Genomic DNA, 19795 nt, shown 5'->3' on the forward strand with positions numbered 1-19795 from the left:
CATGGAGAGCTCCTTTACCGCATGTTTACTTCACAGCAAAACCTTCCAAATGCAAACACCACACCTCAAATCAACTCCAGGCCTTTTATCTGCTTAATTGAGAATGACATAACGAAGGGATTGCCCACACCTGTCCATGAAATAGCCTTGGAGTCAATTGTCCAATTACTTTTGGTCCCTTTAAAAACAGGGTGGCACATGTTAAGGAGCTGAAGCTTCTAAACCCTTCATCCAATTTTAATGTGGATCCCCTCAAAAGAAAGCTGAAAGTCTGAACTTCAACTGCATCTGAATGGTTTTGTTTAAAATTCATTGTGGTAATGTCTATAACCAAAATTAAAAAAAATGTTGTCTCTGTCCAAATATATATGGACCTAACTGTACACTGACCAGACTGAGGCCTAACAGGATCTGCTCTTTCAGCGCATGTTTCTATACACTGTGTTCCAAATTATTATGCAAATAATATTTCCTCCTATTTTCTCTAAATTACCTATCTGAATTGCAGTCATTGTTATTTTCCAGTCATCTACTATTCTAGTATAATTGCAATGTTTTGGAACAAACTGCCTATGAAAACAGTATCTTAAAAAAAAAAAAATAAACACTCAAAATGCATGTTCCAAATTATTATGCACAGCAGAGTTTACAACATTTTTTTTTTTTTTTAACAAAAAAATGGTCAATTGTGAAGTTATAAGCATTATCAGCTCATTACATTTGCACATAGGACCCCTTGTTCGAAAGAAGCTTCTGAACTCTCTCGTCCATTGAATTTGTCAGTTTTTGGATGGTTTCTGCTTCAATTGTTTTGCATGTGGACAGAAGACCCTCCCAGAGCTGTTGCTTAGATGTGAACTGCCTCCCGCCATCATAGACTCTCCTTTTGATGATGCTCCAGAGGTTCTCAGTGGGGTTGAGGTCAGGGGAAAATGGTGGCCACACCATAAGTTTGTCCTCTTTTATGCCCATAGCAGCCAGAGATGCAGATGTGTTGTTTTGCAGCATGAGACGGTGCATTATCATGCATGAAAATGATCTTGCTGCAGAAAGCACGGTTCTTCCTCTTGAACCATGGCAGGAAGTGTTGTTTTAGGAACTCCACATAGATTATGGAGTTCATCTTTACCCCTTCAGGGATCATAAAGGGGCCGACAATCTCTCTCCCCATGATTCCAGCCCAAAACATTACTCCACCTCCTCCTTGTTGGCGCCTTAGCCGTGTTTTCATGGGGTGTCCATCCTCCACTCCATCCATCTGGACCATCGAGCGTTGCACGGCACTCATCTGTGAACAAAACAGTTTGGAAGTCAGTCTTCATGTATCGTTTGGCCCACTGGAGCCATTTCTGCTTGTGTGCAGTGGATAGAGGTGGTTGACAGGATGGCTTACGCACAGCTGCAAACCTCTGAAGGACCCTGCATCTTGTTGTTCTGGGGACGTTGGAGGCACCAGCAGCTTCAAAAACTTGTCTGCTGCTACGATAAGGCATTTTTGCAGCTGCTCTTTTAACCTTAAGCAATTGCCTGTTGGAAAGAGTCCTCAATTTTTCCTTATCAGCACGCACACGTGTGTGCTGGGAATCAGCTACATACTTCTTGATTGTGCGATGATCACAATGAATTGTCTTGGCAATGTTGATTGTAGTCATGCCTTGACCTAAATACTCCACAATTTGTTGCTTCTCAGCAGCCGACACATCCTTTTTCTTTCCCATGTAGGCTGCTTAATAATGTGGAACAGCCTTCTTAAGTAGTCTTGCCTTTATTTGGACACACCTGCCAAACTAATTTGCACAGGTATCTGCAATTGCTTTCAGTGATATAAAGAGCCCTGACACATATCACCATCAATGAGTTTAAATAACAATCAAAAAAATTCTAACCTTATCACTCCTAAACTCTTTGTGCGTAATAATTTGGAACACAGTGTAGAGCAGATACACTGACCGGACTGAGGCCTAACAGGATATGCTCTTTTAGTGCATGTTCCCATAGAACAGATGCGCTGCAAATTTTCAATCCAGAAAAAAAGAAAAAAATTACCAAATCTCAATGCTGCCAATCCACATGCTGTAGGAAAAAAAATCTATATTGAATCTGTGCGTAAATGGCAATTTCTGTTTCAGTATTTCCCCCATTCAGTTTTAATGGCGAAGTCTAAATCTGCCAACAACTTTTCTTTGCTGTGGATTATTATAGATCTGAAAAATGTGCAACTCCATGAAGAGTGTCCCCTAATTTTAATTTTCCTGGTGATCTTTAAAACAGAAAGTTTTACCCCTGCTGCTACACTTTACTGCTGTCTGTGTCCCTCACCGGTTTCTTTACTTTCTGTTTTGGTGTGGAGAATCAAGTGATTGCAAGAGTCAGTCAGTCTGGCCACTGAGCTAGTAGATTGTTTAACTGCAGTCGTTACCTTCTCCCTCACTCTGCATGCCAACTTCCAAGGTTGGGAAGGTGACTTGGGCTACTTTCACACTTGCGTTGGTACGGGCCCGTCGCAATGCGTCGGGCCGACGTACCGATGCAACCTGTGAAATTTCTGCACGATGTGGGCAGCGGATGCAGTTTTACAACGCATCCGCTGCCCATTCTGCAGTCCGGGGAGGAGGGAGCGGAGTTTCGGCCGCGCATGCGCAGTCGAAAGTGGCAGACGCGACACACAAAAAAAGTTAAATGGAACTTTTTTTGTGCCGACGGTCCGCCAAAACACGACGCATCCGTTGTGCTAATGCAAGTCTATGGAGAAAAAACGCATCCTGCGGGCAACTTTGCAGGATGCGTTTTTCCTCCAAAACGACGCATTGTGACGGACGTTACCCGACGCTAGTGGGAAATTAGCCTTAGTCATCCACCACCTCGTCTTCCACCTCTGCAACCTGGTTTTCCTGATTTGGTGACCTAAAAACAATCTGAATTATCGGCAACTGTGTCTCATCATCATCTACCACCTCAGACAAAATACCATAAAACTGTATGGGTGACAATATAGTCAATTTTTTTTCATCACAAAAAAGTTTGGTAACTTGCAACATCTATATATTTAGCAAGGGAGTGCAAAGCCTTGCCTAGAGGCTGTATTCTGCCAGTCTCCCTACTCCTACAACTGTCCCTAGGTTAAATGAAGAATGTAACTGATACAAACAGCAGCACAAGATTAGCCCTTAGAAGGGCTGTTAGTTTGATGGTTCAGCATCAGTATCCACACTGAAGGACTGATTAGTTAAACTGTGCACACACAGGCCTGGACAGGGGTGGATTAAGGGTAGCCAGGGCCCCGGGCTGTTCAGACACTGTGGGCCCCCCCGGTCATGTGACGGGGGTCATGTGACGGGGGTCATGTTATACCAGAACCAGATTATTCCAGAAAAATGGCCGGGCCCTACTCTACCATAACCTATTAAATATTTGTTAAAATCTTTCAATACAATTTAGGTATATTTTGACCAATAATATCACATACAAGGAACAAATACCACCGCTGTTGTGAATTCTGCTCTTGGGTTCCCTCCGGTGGTTGTTGGTGGTAATACAGTTGTCCCTGGGTTGCAATCCTGGGCAGGTGTCCCTGCTGATTGCAGTGCTGACTGGGGTATTTAAGGTTGCAGGATTCATTAGCCCTTGCCAGTTGCCCATTGTACTTGGAAGGTTTTGATCTCAGTCTGGTTCCTCCTGCCCATCTGCCAATTCAGCAAAGATAAGTTTCTGGTTTTTGTTTCTGCTCCACACATGCTGTGTGCTTTACAGATCAGTGCTATTCATTGTTTTTTCTTGTCCAGCTTGACTGTGCCAGGATTTTTCCAGTCAAGTTGGATTCTCAGGAGATGCAGAGATACGTTCCATGTCTTTAGTTAGATGGTGGAATTTTTGTATTATCTGCTGTGGATATTTTCAGGGTTTTATTACTGACCGCTTAGCATTCTGTCCTATCCTTTCCTATTTAGCTAGAGTGGCCTCTTTTGCTAAACTCTGTTTTCTGCCTGCGTGTGTCTTTCCTCTAATACTAAGTCAATATTTGTGGGGGGCTATCTATCCTTTGGGGGTCTGCTCTGAGGCAAGATAGGATTCCCATTTCCATCTATAGGGTTATTTAGTCCTCCGGCTGTGTCGAGGTGTCTAGGATGGTTAGGTACATCCCACGGCTACTTCTAGTTGCGGTGTCAGTTTTGGGATTGCGGTCAGTATAGGTTCCACCTACTCCTGAGAAAGTCTCATGCGGCTCCAAGGTCACCGGATCATAACACACCGCACCATGACCAGACCACAAATTACAACCACAGTGATCGAATAATATCACATACAAGGAACAAATACCACTGCACCATGTCAAGACCACATATTACCACCACTTGGTGACCAAATAGCACATTCAAGGGACAAATACCACAACACCATTTCCAGACCACATATTACCACCACATAGTGACTGAATACTACAATACTGATCAGTAATTAAAAAAACAAAACAAAACACAATACTATCACCATAAGTGCCAGTATTCACAGGAGATCTGTACTTAGTATGCAGTGTCTGTGTAGAGGTAATACAGAGATCACTGGTGACATTATACACAGGAGCTCTGTATATAATGTATAGGTAATACAGTGATCACTGGTGACTAGGGTTGAGCGACTTTTGCTTCTTTAGGATCGAGTTGGGTTTTGTGAAACCCGACCTTCTCGAAAGTCGGATCGCGTGAAATCGGCCGATTCTGCTGTAAAGTCGGGTTCCGGACCGGAACACGAAACCCAATGCAAGTCAATGTGGATTATTTTTTACATTTACTTAAACTCTCTCTCTTTATCTATCTATCTATCTATCTATCTATCTATCTATCTATCTATCTATCTATCTATCTATCTATCTATCCTCTCCTCCCCTCCGTGCAAAGCATATGTTGTGTTTGACTGCGGAAATCACTGCAGCCCAAACGGTAATATGGCTCTATGACGCTGCAGAAACCAGGCCGGAACCTATGTCATCACGCTGCCCACACTCCTTAATTGGCTGAAAAAATGGCGGGGAAGGCGTCATACAAAACGCGACTTTGGCGCCAAGATCGCCGACCACATGGCCGATCCCACGCTGGAGTCGGGTCGGGTTTCACGAAACCCGACTTTGCCAAAAGTCGGCGACTTTTGAAAATGAACGATCCGTTTCGCTCAACCCTACTGGTGACATTGTACACAGGACCTCTGTATATAGTATACAGTGTATAGGTAACACTGACTCACCAGTGACGTCTCTAGGTGAAGTCCTTCATCTTTCATCCAGCACAGACCGCCATCATTTCTTCCAGCCAGGACTCGTTTCTGCAGGAAATAATTATCTCGAGCTCTGCTTGCAGAACACATTACTTAATTTTTCACAACTTCTACATTACACCACATGGAGAAAAAAAGGCGATAGTGTCACTCTGCACAGTAACAGGACCGCCCCCCCATTTAAAACAGTATACTCAAAAAATAAAATAAATACATCACTGCATTATAATATCCCTTAATTAGCCCCTATGGTAATAATATTCCCCATCCTGGCCCCGTTTATCTCATTCCTGGCTCCAGCCATATATTCTCGCATCCTGCCCTCATGAGTATAAATTCTACCCCATATGATCTCCCCATCCTGCCCCATCTATCTCCCATCGTATCCATCCTGCCCCATGATCCAATCCTGCCCCATGTCTTTCATTCTGCCCTGTGTCTCCAATCATGCCCCGTGTCTACATTCTGCCCATGCCTCCAGTCCTGCCCCCAGTGTGTCCAGCATATTACCCCCAGTATGTCCAGCATATTGCCCCAGTATGTCCAGCAATCTGCCCCAGTGTGTCCAGCATTGCCCCCAGACAGTGTCTCCAGCAATCTGCCCCAGTGTCTGACTCCAGCATATTGCCCCCAGTGTGTCCAGCATTGCCCCCAGACAGTGTGTCCAGCATATTACCACCAGTGTGTCCAGCAATCTGCCCCAGTATGTCCAGCATATTACCACCAGTGTGTCCAGCATTCTGCCCCAGTGTCCAGCATATTACCACCAGTGTCCAGCAATCTGCCCAAGTATGTCCAGCATATTACCACCAGTGTGTCCAGCATTCTGCCCCAGTATGTCCAGCATATTACCACCAGTGTGTCCAGCAATCTGCCCCAGTATGTCCAATTGACCAGCATTGCCCAGTGTCTCCAGCATTGCCCAGTGTCTCCAGCATTGCCCCAGTGTCTCCAGCATTGCCCCAGTGTCTCCAGCATTGCCCCAGTGTCTCCAGCATTGCCCCCAGACAGTGTGTTCAACAATCTGCCCCAGTATGTCCAGCATATTGCCCCAGAGTATCCAGCATTTCCCCCAGTGTGTCCAGCAATCTGCACCAGTGTCTCCAGCATATTACCCCCAGTGTGTCCAGCAATCTGCCCCAGTATGTCCAGCATTGCTGTCAGTCTGTCCAGCAATCTGCCCCAGTGTCTCCAGCATTGCCCCCAGTGTCTCCAGCATTGCCCCCAGTGTCTCCAGCATTGCCCCCAGTGTCTCCAGCATTGCCCCCAGTGTCTCCAGCATTGCCCCCAGTGTCTCCAGCATTGCCCCCAGTGTCTCCAGCATTGCCCCCAGTGTGTCCACCGTTAGCTTATCAAAAAAAAACAAACATCTCCTCACCTGACCAGCGATCCAGGCGGCGAGCTCCCTCCAGCAGCGCACACTCGCCGGCGACTGACAATGATGTCAGACGCCGGCGACGTGTGCGCTGCGGGTGGCCGACTTCAGCTGCCAGCCTCCAATTGGCTGGCGGCTGTTGTTAACTATTGACGTGCGGGCGCGTGCCCGCACGTCAATAGGAAACCGCCGCAGCGCCGGAAGGGGCCCGGTGAGCAGATGAGAACGGGCCCGATGCGGGCCCCCTCTCTCTGCCCACCGGGTCCGGGGGCACATAAATGCCGGCGCCGACGGGCATTCACAGTACTCGGGCGGATTATCAGAGGGTCGATCTGTGCGGTAGCCCAGGGCCCCCCCACACCACTGGGCCCTGGGCTACCGCCCATATTGACCCTCTGATAATCCGCCCCTGGGCCTGGATAACTGCTCTTTCCCTCCAATCAGAACTGCAATCGCGTCAGTGTGCCGAGCCTGGCAGTGCCTGTCCTGTTATAACCTCTGTTGAGGTAATGCCGCGAGCCAATCATAGTAATGCCCCAAACAAGATGGCTACAGCATTCCAGTGACTGGCAGACAATCCCCGTATGCTTATTGACTGTGTAACAGGCGCCAAACATGCGGGGCGAGAATTCGAGCTTCAAATCCGGGCACCAGCCAATTCTGGGCGAGTGCGGAGTACATCCGAGCTCCCAGATACTTGAGTGCTATCCGAGTAACACCGAGCACGTTCGCTCATCTCTAGTGGTGACTCCTGTAGAATCCTGTTAGTCAGCCAGAAGTATACGGTCACCATGGTATAGGACTATAGTGTGTTAGATCCAGTCCTCCCCAGGTTGTGCACTGTATACGGGGAGCGGCGTCACTGATGTAATGTTTACCATATCACACATTATACACGCTATATGTACATAAATTATTCCCGACAGTCAGCAGGCAGGCAGCACGGTGTGCAGGTTTTTCTCCCTGCAGGGTGTATTTAATGCTGGGAGTTTTGCATTAGTAAGACATATTTCTTAGTAATTATCACGTGTCGCTCACGCATGTATTCTAGTGTTCTTTTTCTAGCCTAAGTATCTAGTATAGGAAGCCATTATTAGAATATTCCCAGCGGAAAGCCGCTGTCCATATGTCCAGCATTATGGGGTGTCACCAGGTTTTATATTGCGATGTCTATCATTGTGATGGGGGGAAAAATGGCAGCACTGCTGTTCTCATTGAATCTGCCTTGAAAACCGTTCCTAAAAGCTCCCCAAGAACGTTAGAGGTTGTCTCCTTTCCAAAAGGTTTTTGATATAAGTAGTAAAAAAAGACTGCAAACAAACTGAACCTTACTCCCTCTCCCCCGGTCCATGACTAAGTCTGCGCTATTGTTCCTGCTGATGTCAGGCTGAGAGCGCTGCAGCCAATATCTGAGCTAAGGCTACTTTCACACTAGCGTTAACTGCAATCTGTCACAATACGTCTTTTTGCAGAAAAAACGCATCCTGCAAAAGTGCTTGCAGGATGCGTTTTTTTCTCCATTGACTAACATTACGCGACGCATTGCGACGGATTGCCACACGTCGCATCCGTCGTGCTACGGATGCGTTGTGCTTTGGCGGACCGTCGGCACAAAAAAACGCTACATGTAACGTTTTTTGCTGCTGACGGTCCGCTTTTTCTGACCGCGCATGCGCGGCCGGAACTCCGCCCCCACCTCCCCGCACCTCACAATGGGGCAGCGGATGCGCTGGAAAAATGCATCCGCTGCCCCCGTTGTGCGGCGTATGCAACGCTAGCGTCGGTAACCTCGGCCCGACGCACTGCGACGGACCGAGCCCGACGCTAGTGTGAAAGTAAGCTGCTTTGCTGGAGTTGACGGCACGAGCCGCTGAGCTTACTCATTGGTTGCAGAGCTATCGAGACACCGGGAGGCACCGCGGACACTGAGTGATGGGTCGGATGAGTAAAGCACAGTTTGTTTTGTTGTTAATGGCGCTTATAGGAAAAACTTTTCTGAAAGGGGACAGCTCTTCTAATTTGGCCAAACCCGCCAATATCTGGAGGGTCAACTCCCATTCGAATGTGTATGTGGGTCTCCCCAACTATTCCCTGACAGATGTGGAGTGAGAAAAGGATCCTGCTTCCTGAATTTCAGCAGCCAATCTGTTTTGTTTGCCTTGGAAATAAGCCGCTGCCAGAGGAGTCTGACCGCTCCCCTCTCATACAGAACACAGGCCCGCTATGTATTGTGTATGGAGACCTTAGGGCCATGTTCACACATTCAGGACTCGCTCTGGATTTGTGCAGTGGATTCTGTACTGCAAATCTTTAGCAATTTACAGCGTAAAACAAGCAAACAGGGTTTCTTAAAACCTCATTTTCGAAATCCCCATGAAAATGATTTTCAAAAGTGGCGCGTGCTCATTCTTATTCAGATTTTCATTAAGGATTTCAGCTTGTTCACTGATCTGTAATCGGACCGGTTTGCCAGCTTCATTATTAGGAAAGGGGTTATCTTAGTGAGAAAATCCCTCAAAAAGTGTGTTTAAATAAAGCAATAATTTAATAATATTTGACTCGAATGTACAAGGATATGTATCACGTACGAACAACCAGTCTGCAATATTTTCTTCTTTTTCTGTGTTCTGATTTTTTTCAGTTTGTGAGGATCACTGAATGCAAAACACTTTTTTTTTTTTTCCCCCGTTTTCTTTTCATGCTTATCACATTTGACCTTCGGCGTAGAATTGATCACTGCGGGACACCATAGCCACATGTCTGTCTGTCAATATTGATTCCTCTTACTCAATCGTAATACGTCTGTTAATGATTGACCATCGCCACCGCTCCCGACACACGGCTGAGCCATTCCAGTTTTTTTTTTTCACCTTATTTTAGTTTAAATCTTTAGAATTTATTTTCTTTCTTTAGGATTGAAGTCAATGACCAGATTGTGGAAGTCGATGGTACAAGTCTAGTTGGGGTCACACAACTGTTTGCTGCTACGGTACTTAAAAACACCAAAGGTACAGTCAGGTGGGTACATCCTCAAGTTATGAATGTGTAACTGTTGGCATATGATTTGAGTCCATAACTCCTTTTTAGGTTGTCCATATATCTGTTTCTGTACACAAGTTTTTGTTTTTTTGCTGCAGTTTTGTCACAATTCAACCACAATTGGCTGCTCCTAGGGAATGACTGCGATAAGTGGCTGTAGTGATGCCTATCCGGTATTGACCATAATGGTGGCATTAGGGCATAGATGTTAAGGACATGTGCGCACAGAGCTTTTTTTTTGAAGAAGTCAAAACCAAAGTTTTTAAGTAAAAAAACCCTTTTATTTTAGGTGTTTTTGGAGGAGTTTTTTGTTTCCTGCAGCGTTTTGGAAGAGCTCCTTTGCAGCCTTCTGATTGGACAGTGCCTAGCTAGGAGTGGATTCCGCAAACATCTGCGTCAGACAAGTAACACTTTGTTTTTCCACCAGATGTTTTTTTTTCTTTCTTTTTCTTGTCCTGAACCTGAAGCAATAAAAATGCGCAAAAAAACTGAATATATAATTGGCAAAGTGTTTTTACGGTAAAAATTAATAGGAAAAGATTTTAACCCCTTCCCGACATTTGACGTACTATCCCGTCGAGGTGGGGTGGGCCCGTATGACCGCCGACGGGATAGTACGTCATAGCCGATCGGCCGCGCTCACGGGGGGAGCGCGGCCGATCGCGGCCGGGTGTCGGCTGCATATCGCAGCTGACATCCGGCACTATGTGCCAGGAGCGGTCACGGACCGCCCCCGGCACATTAACCCCCGGCACACCGCGATCAAACATGATCGCGATGTGCCGGCGATGCAGGGAAGCATCGCGCAGGGAGAGGGCTCCCTGCGGGCTTCCCTGAGCCCCCCGCAGCAACGCGATGTGATCGCGTTGCTGCGAGGGTCTTACCTCCCTCCCTGCCTGCTCCAGACCCGGATCCAAGATGGCCGCGGATCCGGGTCCTGCAGGGAGGGAGGTGGCTTCACAGACGCCTGCTCAGAGCAGGCACTGTGAAGCAGCCTGTACTTCTCGCAGATCGGTGATCTGTCAGAGTGCTATGCAAACTGACAGATCACCGATCTGTATTGTCCCCCCCTGGGGCAAAGTAAAAAAGTAAAAAAAAAAATTTCCAAATGTGTAAAAAAAAATAAAAAAAAATATTCCAAAATAATGAAAAAAAAAAAAAAATATTATTCCCATAAATACATTTCTTTATCTAAATAAAAAAAAACAAACAATAAAAGTACACATATTTAGTATCGCCACGTCCGTAACGACCCAACCTATAAAACTGCCACACTAGTTAACCCCTTCAGTAAACACCGTAAGAAAAAAAAAAAAAAAACGAGGCAAAAAACAACGCTTTATTACCATACCGCCGAACAAAAAGTGGAATAACACGCGATCAAAAAGACTGATATAAATATCCATGGTACCGCTGAAAACGTCATCTTGTCCCGCAAAAAACAAGCCGCCATACAGCATCATCAGCAAAAAAATAAAAAAGTTATAGTCCTGAGAATAAAGCGATACCAAAATAATTATTTTTTCTATAAAATAGTTTTTATCGTATAAAAGCGCCAAAACATAAAAAAAATGATATAAATGAGATATCGCTGTAATCGTACTGACCCGACGAATAAAACTGCTTTATCAATTTTACCAAACCCGGAACGGTATAAACGCCTCTCCCAAAAGAAATTCATGAATAGCAGGTTTTTGGTCATTCTGCCTCACAAAAATCGGAATAAAAAGCGATCAAAAACGGTCACGTGTCCGAAAATGTTACCAATAAAAACGTCAACTCGTCCCGCAAAAAACAAGACCTCACATGACTCTGTGGAGCAAATGTGGAAAAATTATAGGTCTCAAAATGTGGAGACGCAAAAACTTTTTTGCTATAAAAAGCGTCGCTGGTTTCACACTTCCGTTTTTGTCTGCAGCGTTTTTTGCACAAAAAAACGCATGCGTTTTTTCCCTATATTTAACATTGAAAACGCATGCGGTTTTTTTGTACGCGTTTGGTCGCGTTTTCAAACGCATGCGGTTTTTTTCTGCATGCGTTCATTTTCAGAAATACAACCTGCAGTATTTTCTTGCGTTTTTAAGCACATGCGTTTGTTTGCGTTAAAAACGCATGCATTTTTATCGAAAAAAACAGAAAACACACTGAAAAGCCACCCACCACCATCAAGGTGATAAAGGGATCCAAACCCTAACCCTAACTCTACCCCTAACCTCACCCCTAACCGTTTAATGAACATTTTCTGACAGTCATAGTGCCACGTATTTCAGTGCCACGTATTTCAGTGCCACGTATTTCAGTGCCACGTATTTCAGTGCCATGTATTTCAGTGCCACGTATCACGTATTTCAGTGCCACATATTTTAGTACCACGTATTTCAGTTGCACGTATTTCAGTGCCACGTATTTCAGTGCCACGTATTTCAGTGCCACGTATTTCAGTGCCACGTATTTCAGTGCCACGTATCACGTATTTCAGTGCCACGTGTTTCAGTGCCACGTATTTAAGTGCCACGTATCACATATTTCAGTGCCACGTATTTCAGTGCCACGTATTTCAGTGCCACGTATCACGTATTTCAGTGCCACGTGTTTCAGTGCCACGTATTTAAGTGCCACATATCACATATTTCAGTGCCACGTATTTCAGTGCCACGTATTTCAGTGCCACGTATTTCAGTGCCACGTATTTCAGTGCCACGTATTTCAGTGCCACGTATTTCAGTGCCACGTATTTCAGTGCCACGTATTTAAGTGCCACATATCACATATTTCAGTGCCACTTATTTAAGTGCCACGTATTTCAGTGCCACGTATTTCAGTGCCACGTATTTCAGTGCCACGTATTTCAGTGCCACGTATTTCAGTGCCACGTGTTTCAGTGCCACGTATTTAAGTGCCACGTATCACGTATTTCAGTGCCACGTATTTCAGTGCCACGTATTTCAGTGCCACGTATTTCAGTGCCACGTATTTCAGTGCCACGTATTTCAGTGCCACGTATTTCAGTCACGTTTAGGGTTAGGGTTAGGGGTAGGGTTAGGGTTAGGGCTAGGGTTGGAGGTAAAGTTAGGGTTGGGGCTAAAGTTAGGGTTGGGGCTAAAGTTAGGGTTAGGGTTTGGATTACATTTACGTTTGGATTAGGGTTGGGATTAGAATTATGGGTGTGTCAGGGCTAGGGGTGTGGTTAGGGTTACCGTTGGGATTAGGGTTAGGGGTGTGTTTGGGTTAGGGTTTCAGGTAGAATTGGGGGGTTTCCACTGTCCAGGCACATCAGGGGCTCTCCAAGCGCGACATGGCGTCCAATCTCAATTCCAGCCAATTCTGCGTTGAAAAAGTAAAACAGTGCTCCTTCCCTTCCGAGCTCTCCCGTGCGCCCAAAAAGGGGTTTACCCCAACATATGTGTTATCAGCGTACTCGGGACAAATTGAACAACAACTTCTGGGGTCCAAGTTCTCTTGTTATCCTTAGGAAAATAAAAATTTGGGGGGCTAAAAATCATTTTTGTGGGAAAAAAAAGATGTTTTATTTTCACGGCTCTGCATTATAAACTGTAGTGAAACACTTGGGGGTTCAAAGTTCTCACAACACATCTAGATAAGTTCCTTGGGAGGTCTAGTTTCCAATATGGGGTCACTTGTGGGGGGTTTGTACTGTTTGGGTACATCAGGGGCTCTGCAAATGCAACGTGACGCCTGCAGACCAATCCATTTAAGGCTGCATTCCAAATGGCGCTCCTTCCCTTCCGAGCTCTGTCATGCGCCCAAACAGTGGTTCCCCCCGACATATGGGGTATCAGCGTACTCAGGACAAATTGGACAACAACTTTTGGGGTCTAATTTATCCTGTTACCCTTGTGAAAATACAAAACTGGGGGCTAAAAAATCATTTTTGTGAAAAAAAAAAAAGAATTTTTATTTTCACGGCTTTGCGCTATAAACTTTAGTGAAACACTTGGGGGTTCAAAGTTCTCAAAACACATCTAGATAAGTTCCTTGGGAGGTCTAGTTTCCAATATGGGGTCACTTGTGGGGGGTTTGTACTGTTTGGGTACATCAGGGGCTCTGCAAATGCAACGTGACGGCTGCTGACCAATCCATTTAAGTCTGCATTCCAAATGGCGCTCCTTCCCTTCCGAGCTCTGTCATGCGCCCAAACAGTGGTTCCCCCCCACATATGGGGTATCAGCGTACTCAGGACAAATTGGAAAACAAATTTTGGGGTCCAATTTATCCTGTTACCCTTGTGAAAATACAAAACTGGGGGCTAAAAAATCATTTTTGTGAAAAAAAAAAAAGAATTTTTATTTTCACGGCTTTGCGCTATAAACTTTAGTGAAACACTTGGGGGTTCAAAGTTCTCAAAACACATCTAGATAAGTTCCTTGGGAGGTCTAGTTTCCAATATGGGGTCACTTGTGGGGGGTTTGTACTGTTTGGGTACATCAGGGGCTCTGCAAATGCAACGTGACGGCTGCTGACCAATCCATTTAAGTCTGCATTCCAAATGGCGCTCCTTCCCTTCCGAGCTCTGTCATGCGCCCAAACAGTGGTTCCCCCCCACATATGGGGTATCAGCGTACTCAGGACAAATTGGAAAACAAATTTTGGGGTCCAATTTATTCTGTTACCCTTGTAAAAATACAAAGCTGGGGGCTAAAAAATCATTTTTGAGAAAAAAAAAAAAAATTATTTTCACGGCTCTGCGTTATAATCTGTAGTGAAACACTTGGGGGTTCAAAGCTCTCAAAACACATCTAGATAAGTTCCTTAGGGGGTCTACTTTCCAAAATGGTGTCACTTGTACGGAGTTTCAATGTTTAGGCACATCAGGGGCTCTCCAAACGCAACATGGCGTCCCATCTCAATTCCAGTCAATTTTGCATTGAAAAGTCAAATGGCGCTCCTTCCCTTCCAAGCTCTGCCATGCGCCCAAACAATGGTTTACACCCACATATGGGGTATCAGCGTACTCAGGACAAATTGCACAACATTTTTTGGGGTCCAATTTCTTCTCTTACCCTTGGGAAAATAAAAAATTGGGGGCAAAAAGATCATTTTTGTGAAAAAAATATGATTTTTTATTTTTACGGCTCTGCATTATAAACTTCTGTGAAGCACTTGGTGGGTCAAAGTGCTCACCACACATCTAGATAAGTTCCTTAGGGGGTCTACTTTCCAAAATGGTGTCACTTGTAGGGAGTTTCAATGTTTAGGCACATCAGGGGCTCTCCAAACGCAACATGGCGTCCCATCTCAATTCCAGTCAATTTTGCATTGAAAAGTCAAATGGCGCTCCTTCCCTTCCAAGCTCTGCCATGCGCCCAAACAATGGTTTACACCCACATATGGGGTATCAGCGTACTCAGGACAAATTGCACAACATTTTTTGGGGTCCAATTTCTTCTCTTACCCTTGGGAAAATAAAAAATTGGGGGCGAAAAGATCATTTTTGTGAAAAAATATGATTTTTTATTTTTACGGCTCTGCATTATAAACTTCTGTGAAGCACTTGGTGGGTCAAAGTGCTCACCACACATCTAGATAAGTTCCTTAGGGGGTCTACTTTCCAAAATGGTGTCACTTGTAGGGAGTTTCAATGTTTAGGCACATCAGGGGCTCTCCAAACGCAACATGGTGTCCCATCTCAATTCCAGTCAATTTTGCATTGAAAAGTCAAATGGCGCTCCTTCCCTTCCAAGCTCTGCCATGCGCCCAAACAATGGTTTACACCCACATATGGGGTATCAGCGTACTCAGGACAAATTGCACAACATTTTTTGGGGTCCAATTTCTTCTCTTACCCTTGGGAAAATAAAAAATTGGGGGCGAAAAGATCATTTTTGTGAAAAAATATGATTTTTTATTTTTACGGCTCTGCATTATAAACTTCTGTGAAGCACTTGGTGGGTCAAAGTGCTCACCACACATCTAGATAAGTTCCTTAGGGGGTCTACTTTCCAAAATGGTGTCACTTGTAGGGAGTTTCAATGTTTAGGCACATCAGGGGCTCTCCAAACGCAACATGGCGTCCCATCTCAATTCCAGTCAATTTTGCATTGAAAAGTCAAATGGCGCTCCTTCCCTTCCAAGCTCTGCCATGCGCCCAAACAATGGTTTACACCCACATATGGGGTATCAGCGTACTCAGGACAAATTGCACAACATTTTTTGGGGTCCAATTTCTTCTCTTACCCTTGGGAAAATAAAAAATTGGGGGCGAAAAGATCATTTTTGTGAAAAAATATGATTTTTTATTTTTACGGCTCTGCATTATAAACTTCTGTGAAGCACTTGGTGGGTCAAAGTGCTCACCACACATCTAGATAAGTTCCTTAGGGGGTCTACTTTCCAAAATGGTGTCACTTGTAGGGAGTTTCAATGTTTAGGCACATCAGGGGCTCTCCAAACGCAACATGGCGTCCCATCTCAATTCCAGTCAATTTTGCATTGAAAAGTCAAATGGCGCTCCTTCCCTTCCAAGCTCTGCCATGCGCCTAAACAATGGTTTACACCCACATATGGGGTATCATCGTACTCAGGACAAATTGTACAACAACTTTGGGGGTCCATTTTCTCCTGTTACCCTTGGTAAAATAAAACAAATTGGAGCTGAAATAAATTTTGTGTGAAAAAAAGTTAAATGTTCATTTTTATTTAAACATTCCAAAAATTCCTGTGAAACACCTGAAGGGTTAATAAACTTCTTGAATGTGGTTTTGAGCACCTTGAGGGGTGCAGTTTTTAGAATGGTGTCACACTTGAGTATTTTCTATCATATAGACCCCTCAAAATGACTTCAAATGAGATGTGGTCCCTAAAAAAAAATGGTGTTGTAAAAATGAGAAATTGCTGGTCAACTTTTAACCCTTATAACTCCGTCACAAAAAAAAATTTTGGTTCCAAAATTGTACTGATGTAAAGTAGACATGTGGGAAATGTTACTTATTAAGTATTTTGCGTGACATATGTCTGTGATTTAAGGGCACAAAAATTCAAAGTTGGAAAATTGCAAAATTTTCAAAATTTTCGCCAAATTTCCATTTTTTTCACAAATAAACGCAAGTTATATCGAATAAATTTTACCTTTAACATGAAGTACAATATGTCACGAGAAAACAATGTCAGAATCGCCAAGATCCGTCAAAGCGTTCCAGAGTTATAGCCTCATAAAGGGACAGTGGTCAGAATTGTAAAAATTGGCCCGGTCATTAACGTGCAAACCACCCTTGGGGGTGAAGGGGTTAAAGCAATATTTGTTTCTTCATTTTTTTTTTTTTTTTTTTTAAGCCGACTCTCTCCAAAAAGAGAAGAAAGCTCCATGTGCACATAGTCTTTGTGTTCAGTCGGCACAAATGGTGCCTGATCCTCTTTTCTAAAAGTTACAGTATGATTTAGGAAATCTGTCTTGAGCGGCTTAGTTTGCGAGAAGCACTTTGTAGCAGTCAATTATTGGGCAGTGTGTCCGCGGTGTGGAACCTGGGAAGACTCTGGAATACTCAGATTGTCCATCACTTACTGCACTCAGTATAGCATTGCTTTTACAAAATGTGTATTTTGTTTCTAATTCAGGAGGGTAACCATTTTTTGACAAGGCATCAAAAAGACAAATAAGCTTTAGTTACTGATAAGCTAATTTACGTGCAACAACCAATATCAAGGTAATTTGTGGAAAAAAAAATCAGCTCCTTTAAAAATTTTTATTTTTACTTAAATACATGTATTTGGGGCTTAAATATTTTTTCTACTGTTTCATTAAAAAATTGTCACTGTTTGCCTTCTACTACAACTTCTGTGTTGTACAGTCTATTGCTGGCTATAGGAGTTGAGGATCAGTCAGAGAGTTCTGTCTGATGGAGAGATGGTAACTTTTTATTTGTCTTCTTATGAGCTCCTCCAAGCTGATTTATGACCACAGTTAAATGTGCAGGGAAACAATGATCCTGTAAAAGCCAAATGGTGGAACACTTTTTTTTTTTTAATTTATTTATTTATTTATTTTTCAGTGAAATCCAATTGCAAAAAAGGATTTTTAGCCCCACATACATGCAAAAGATGTATCGTAAAGACTGACCACCCCTTTAAGCAATTTTGCATAGACTGACTGCTGTTTCTGGTCTTCACGTCCTGCTTTACTGTCAGTAGCTGTTTTTTTGCTGTTTATTTCTGGAGGCTATAGTGAAGAGAAGTGATTGCCCAGGGTCAGAAAGGGTTACAGCGCCCCCTGAGCACCACTGCACTGGATTCCTCCCCCGGTGATCTGATTAAGGGTGCTTTCACATGGCGTTCTGTGTCCCCATTGGGGCATACATCCGAAATCCCCCCCGCTAGACGGGGTCCACATGCATGCACTGACGGTGCCATAGACTGTAATGGTGACGGTGTGCACTGCCTTGCCTTTTTTTGGGCCGTGTACACCTACCTACTGTCCGTCTTTAGTAGGCGTATACACCCGAAAATGATGCATGGCAGGGCGTATGTTATACATTATAGTCTATGGCCCCGCCAGTGCTTACATCCAAATGCCATTTTGCGTGGGGGTTCGGACGTAAGCCCCGATGGGCCACTGAACAGGTGCCTGAACGCAGTGTGAAAGCACCCTAGAAATGGGTGAAAATGTTTATTCCCAAATATCACCGATCGGGACCTGATCTCATGACTAATACAATACACATTCACACACAAGCCCCTTACATAGGACGTACACTCACTGCACAGGCTGATCCGCTGACAAATCAACATGTTTGACATGTGATCAAAGGCAGAATTGTCACAGAATTGCCGCGGATTTCACCCTTTCCATATAATTCCATAGCAATTTCACAGAAAATCCGCCTCATCTTGGCGCTTTACAGACATTATCATCACTGTCCCCATAGAAAATCTAGATTGTGAGCCCCAATCAGTATGTCTATGGAAGAAACCGGAGAACCTGAGGAAACCCATACAAACTCCATGCAGATATTGGTCCTTGGTGGGATTTGAACCCAGGACCACAGCTCTGCCTCTGTGGATTATGTGAGCGTCCTCCTCCACTTTACCCTCATGTCCTTTTCTTATACATCTTGAAGAAGCGGCAGTTCTCTGCTCACGCTGCTGATACTCGGTCATGTCCAGTATTTGCTAGAACGTAAAGCGACTTCCAGGGGTTCCCCGCTCTGATTCATGAAGGCCATCTAAGAGAATAAGGACAAGGTGGCTCTGGCGAGGCAAAACTTTTTATTTTATTTTTTAAGACCTCTTACCCATCAGTATTTTTTTGATTCTACCAGAAAGCAAGTGTTTTATGTTTCTTCATTGTCTACTTTTTAATTTTAGGTTCCTCATTGGGAGAGAGAAGCCAGGGGCGCAGAGTGAAGTGGCTCGCCTCATCAGCGAGACTCTGGAGCAGGAGAGATGTCAGCAGCAGATGTATGACCAGCAGTACTCGGAGGGCAGCACCGGGCAGGTAATGGCAGACATTGTCACCCCCTCTCATGATGCATTTTATGGACAAAAGTAGTGGGGACACCTCCACATTAGACCTACAGGAGCTTCTGTGACCTCCATTTTACATCTGTAGACATTAATATTGGAGTGGCTCCTCTTGCAGCTATAACAGCTTGCACTCTTCGGAGTGCGTTTTCTAACAGATTTTGAAGGTGTCTGTGGGAATTTTTGCCTGTTCATCCAGAAGAGCATTTGTGAGGTCACACTGATGATGGTGGAGTGGCCAGGATCACTGTTTTCTGTTCTGTTCAGTTCATCCCCAATGGTTTGATTTCATTGAGGCCCGAGCTTTGTTTGTCCAGTCATGTTCTTCCTTACCAAATTCACCCAACAGTGCCTTTATGGACCTTGCTTTGTACATTGGGGAGAGTCATAGGGAACAGAAAAATGCTTTCCCCCAACTGTTCCCAGAAAGCTGTAAACGTCAGTTGGCCAAAACGTCTTGTGCTGAAACATTTCACTTCACTTGAACTAAGGAGCCATGACCGACTTCTGGGAAAAAAAGCCCCCTAATAATATCCCTCCTACACCAAACTGTACAGCGGGCTCGCTGCAGTCAGGCGGGTAATGCTCTCGTTGCATTCACCAAACCCACACTCATCCATCAGATGTCAGGTCAAGAAG

At 44.5% G+C, this 19795-nt stretch overlaps 1 protein-coding gene across 6 annotated transcripts in view; it reads left to right on the forward strand.

The window, feature by feature from the left end:
- Positions 1-19795, forward strand: part of LOC143784440 (neurabin-1-like) — a 97781-nt gene that overhangs the window by 36521 nt on the left and 41465 nt on the right. For all 6 annotated transcript variants that reach the window (XM_077272687.1, XM_077272686.1, XM_077272689.1 and 3 more), the window contains exons 5-6: positions 9557-9661; positions 19001-19130. In XM_077272687.1, coding sequence (XP_077128802.1) covers positions 9557-9661; positions 19001-19130 — 235 coding nt within the window. The remainder of the gene's footprint in view (positions 1-9556; positions 9662-19000; positions 19131-19795) is intronic.

The sequence above is a fragment of the Ranitomeya variabilis genome, chromosome 7 (genome assembly GCF_051348905.1).
Source record: "Ranitomeya variabilis isolate aRanVar5 chromosome 7, aRanVar5.hap1, whole genome shotgun sequence".
NCBI lineage: Eukaryota > Metazoa > Chordata > Amphibia > Anura > Dendrobatidae > Ranitomeya > Ranitomeya variabilis.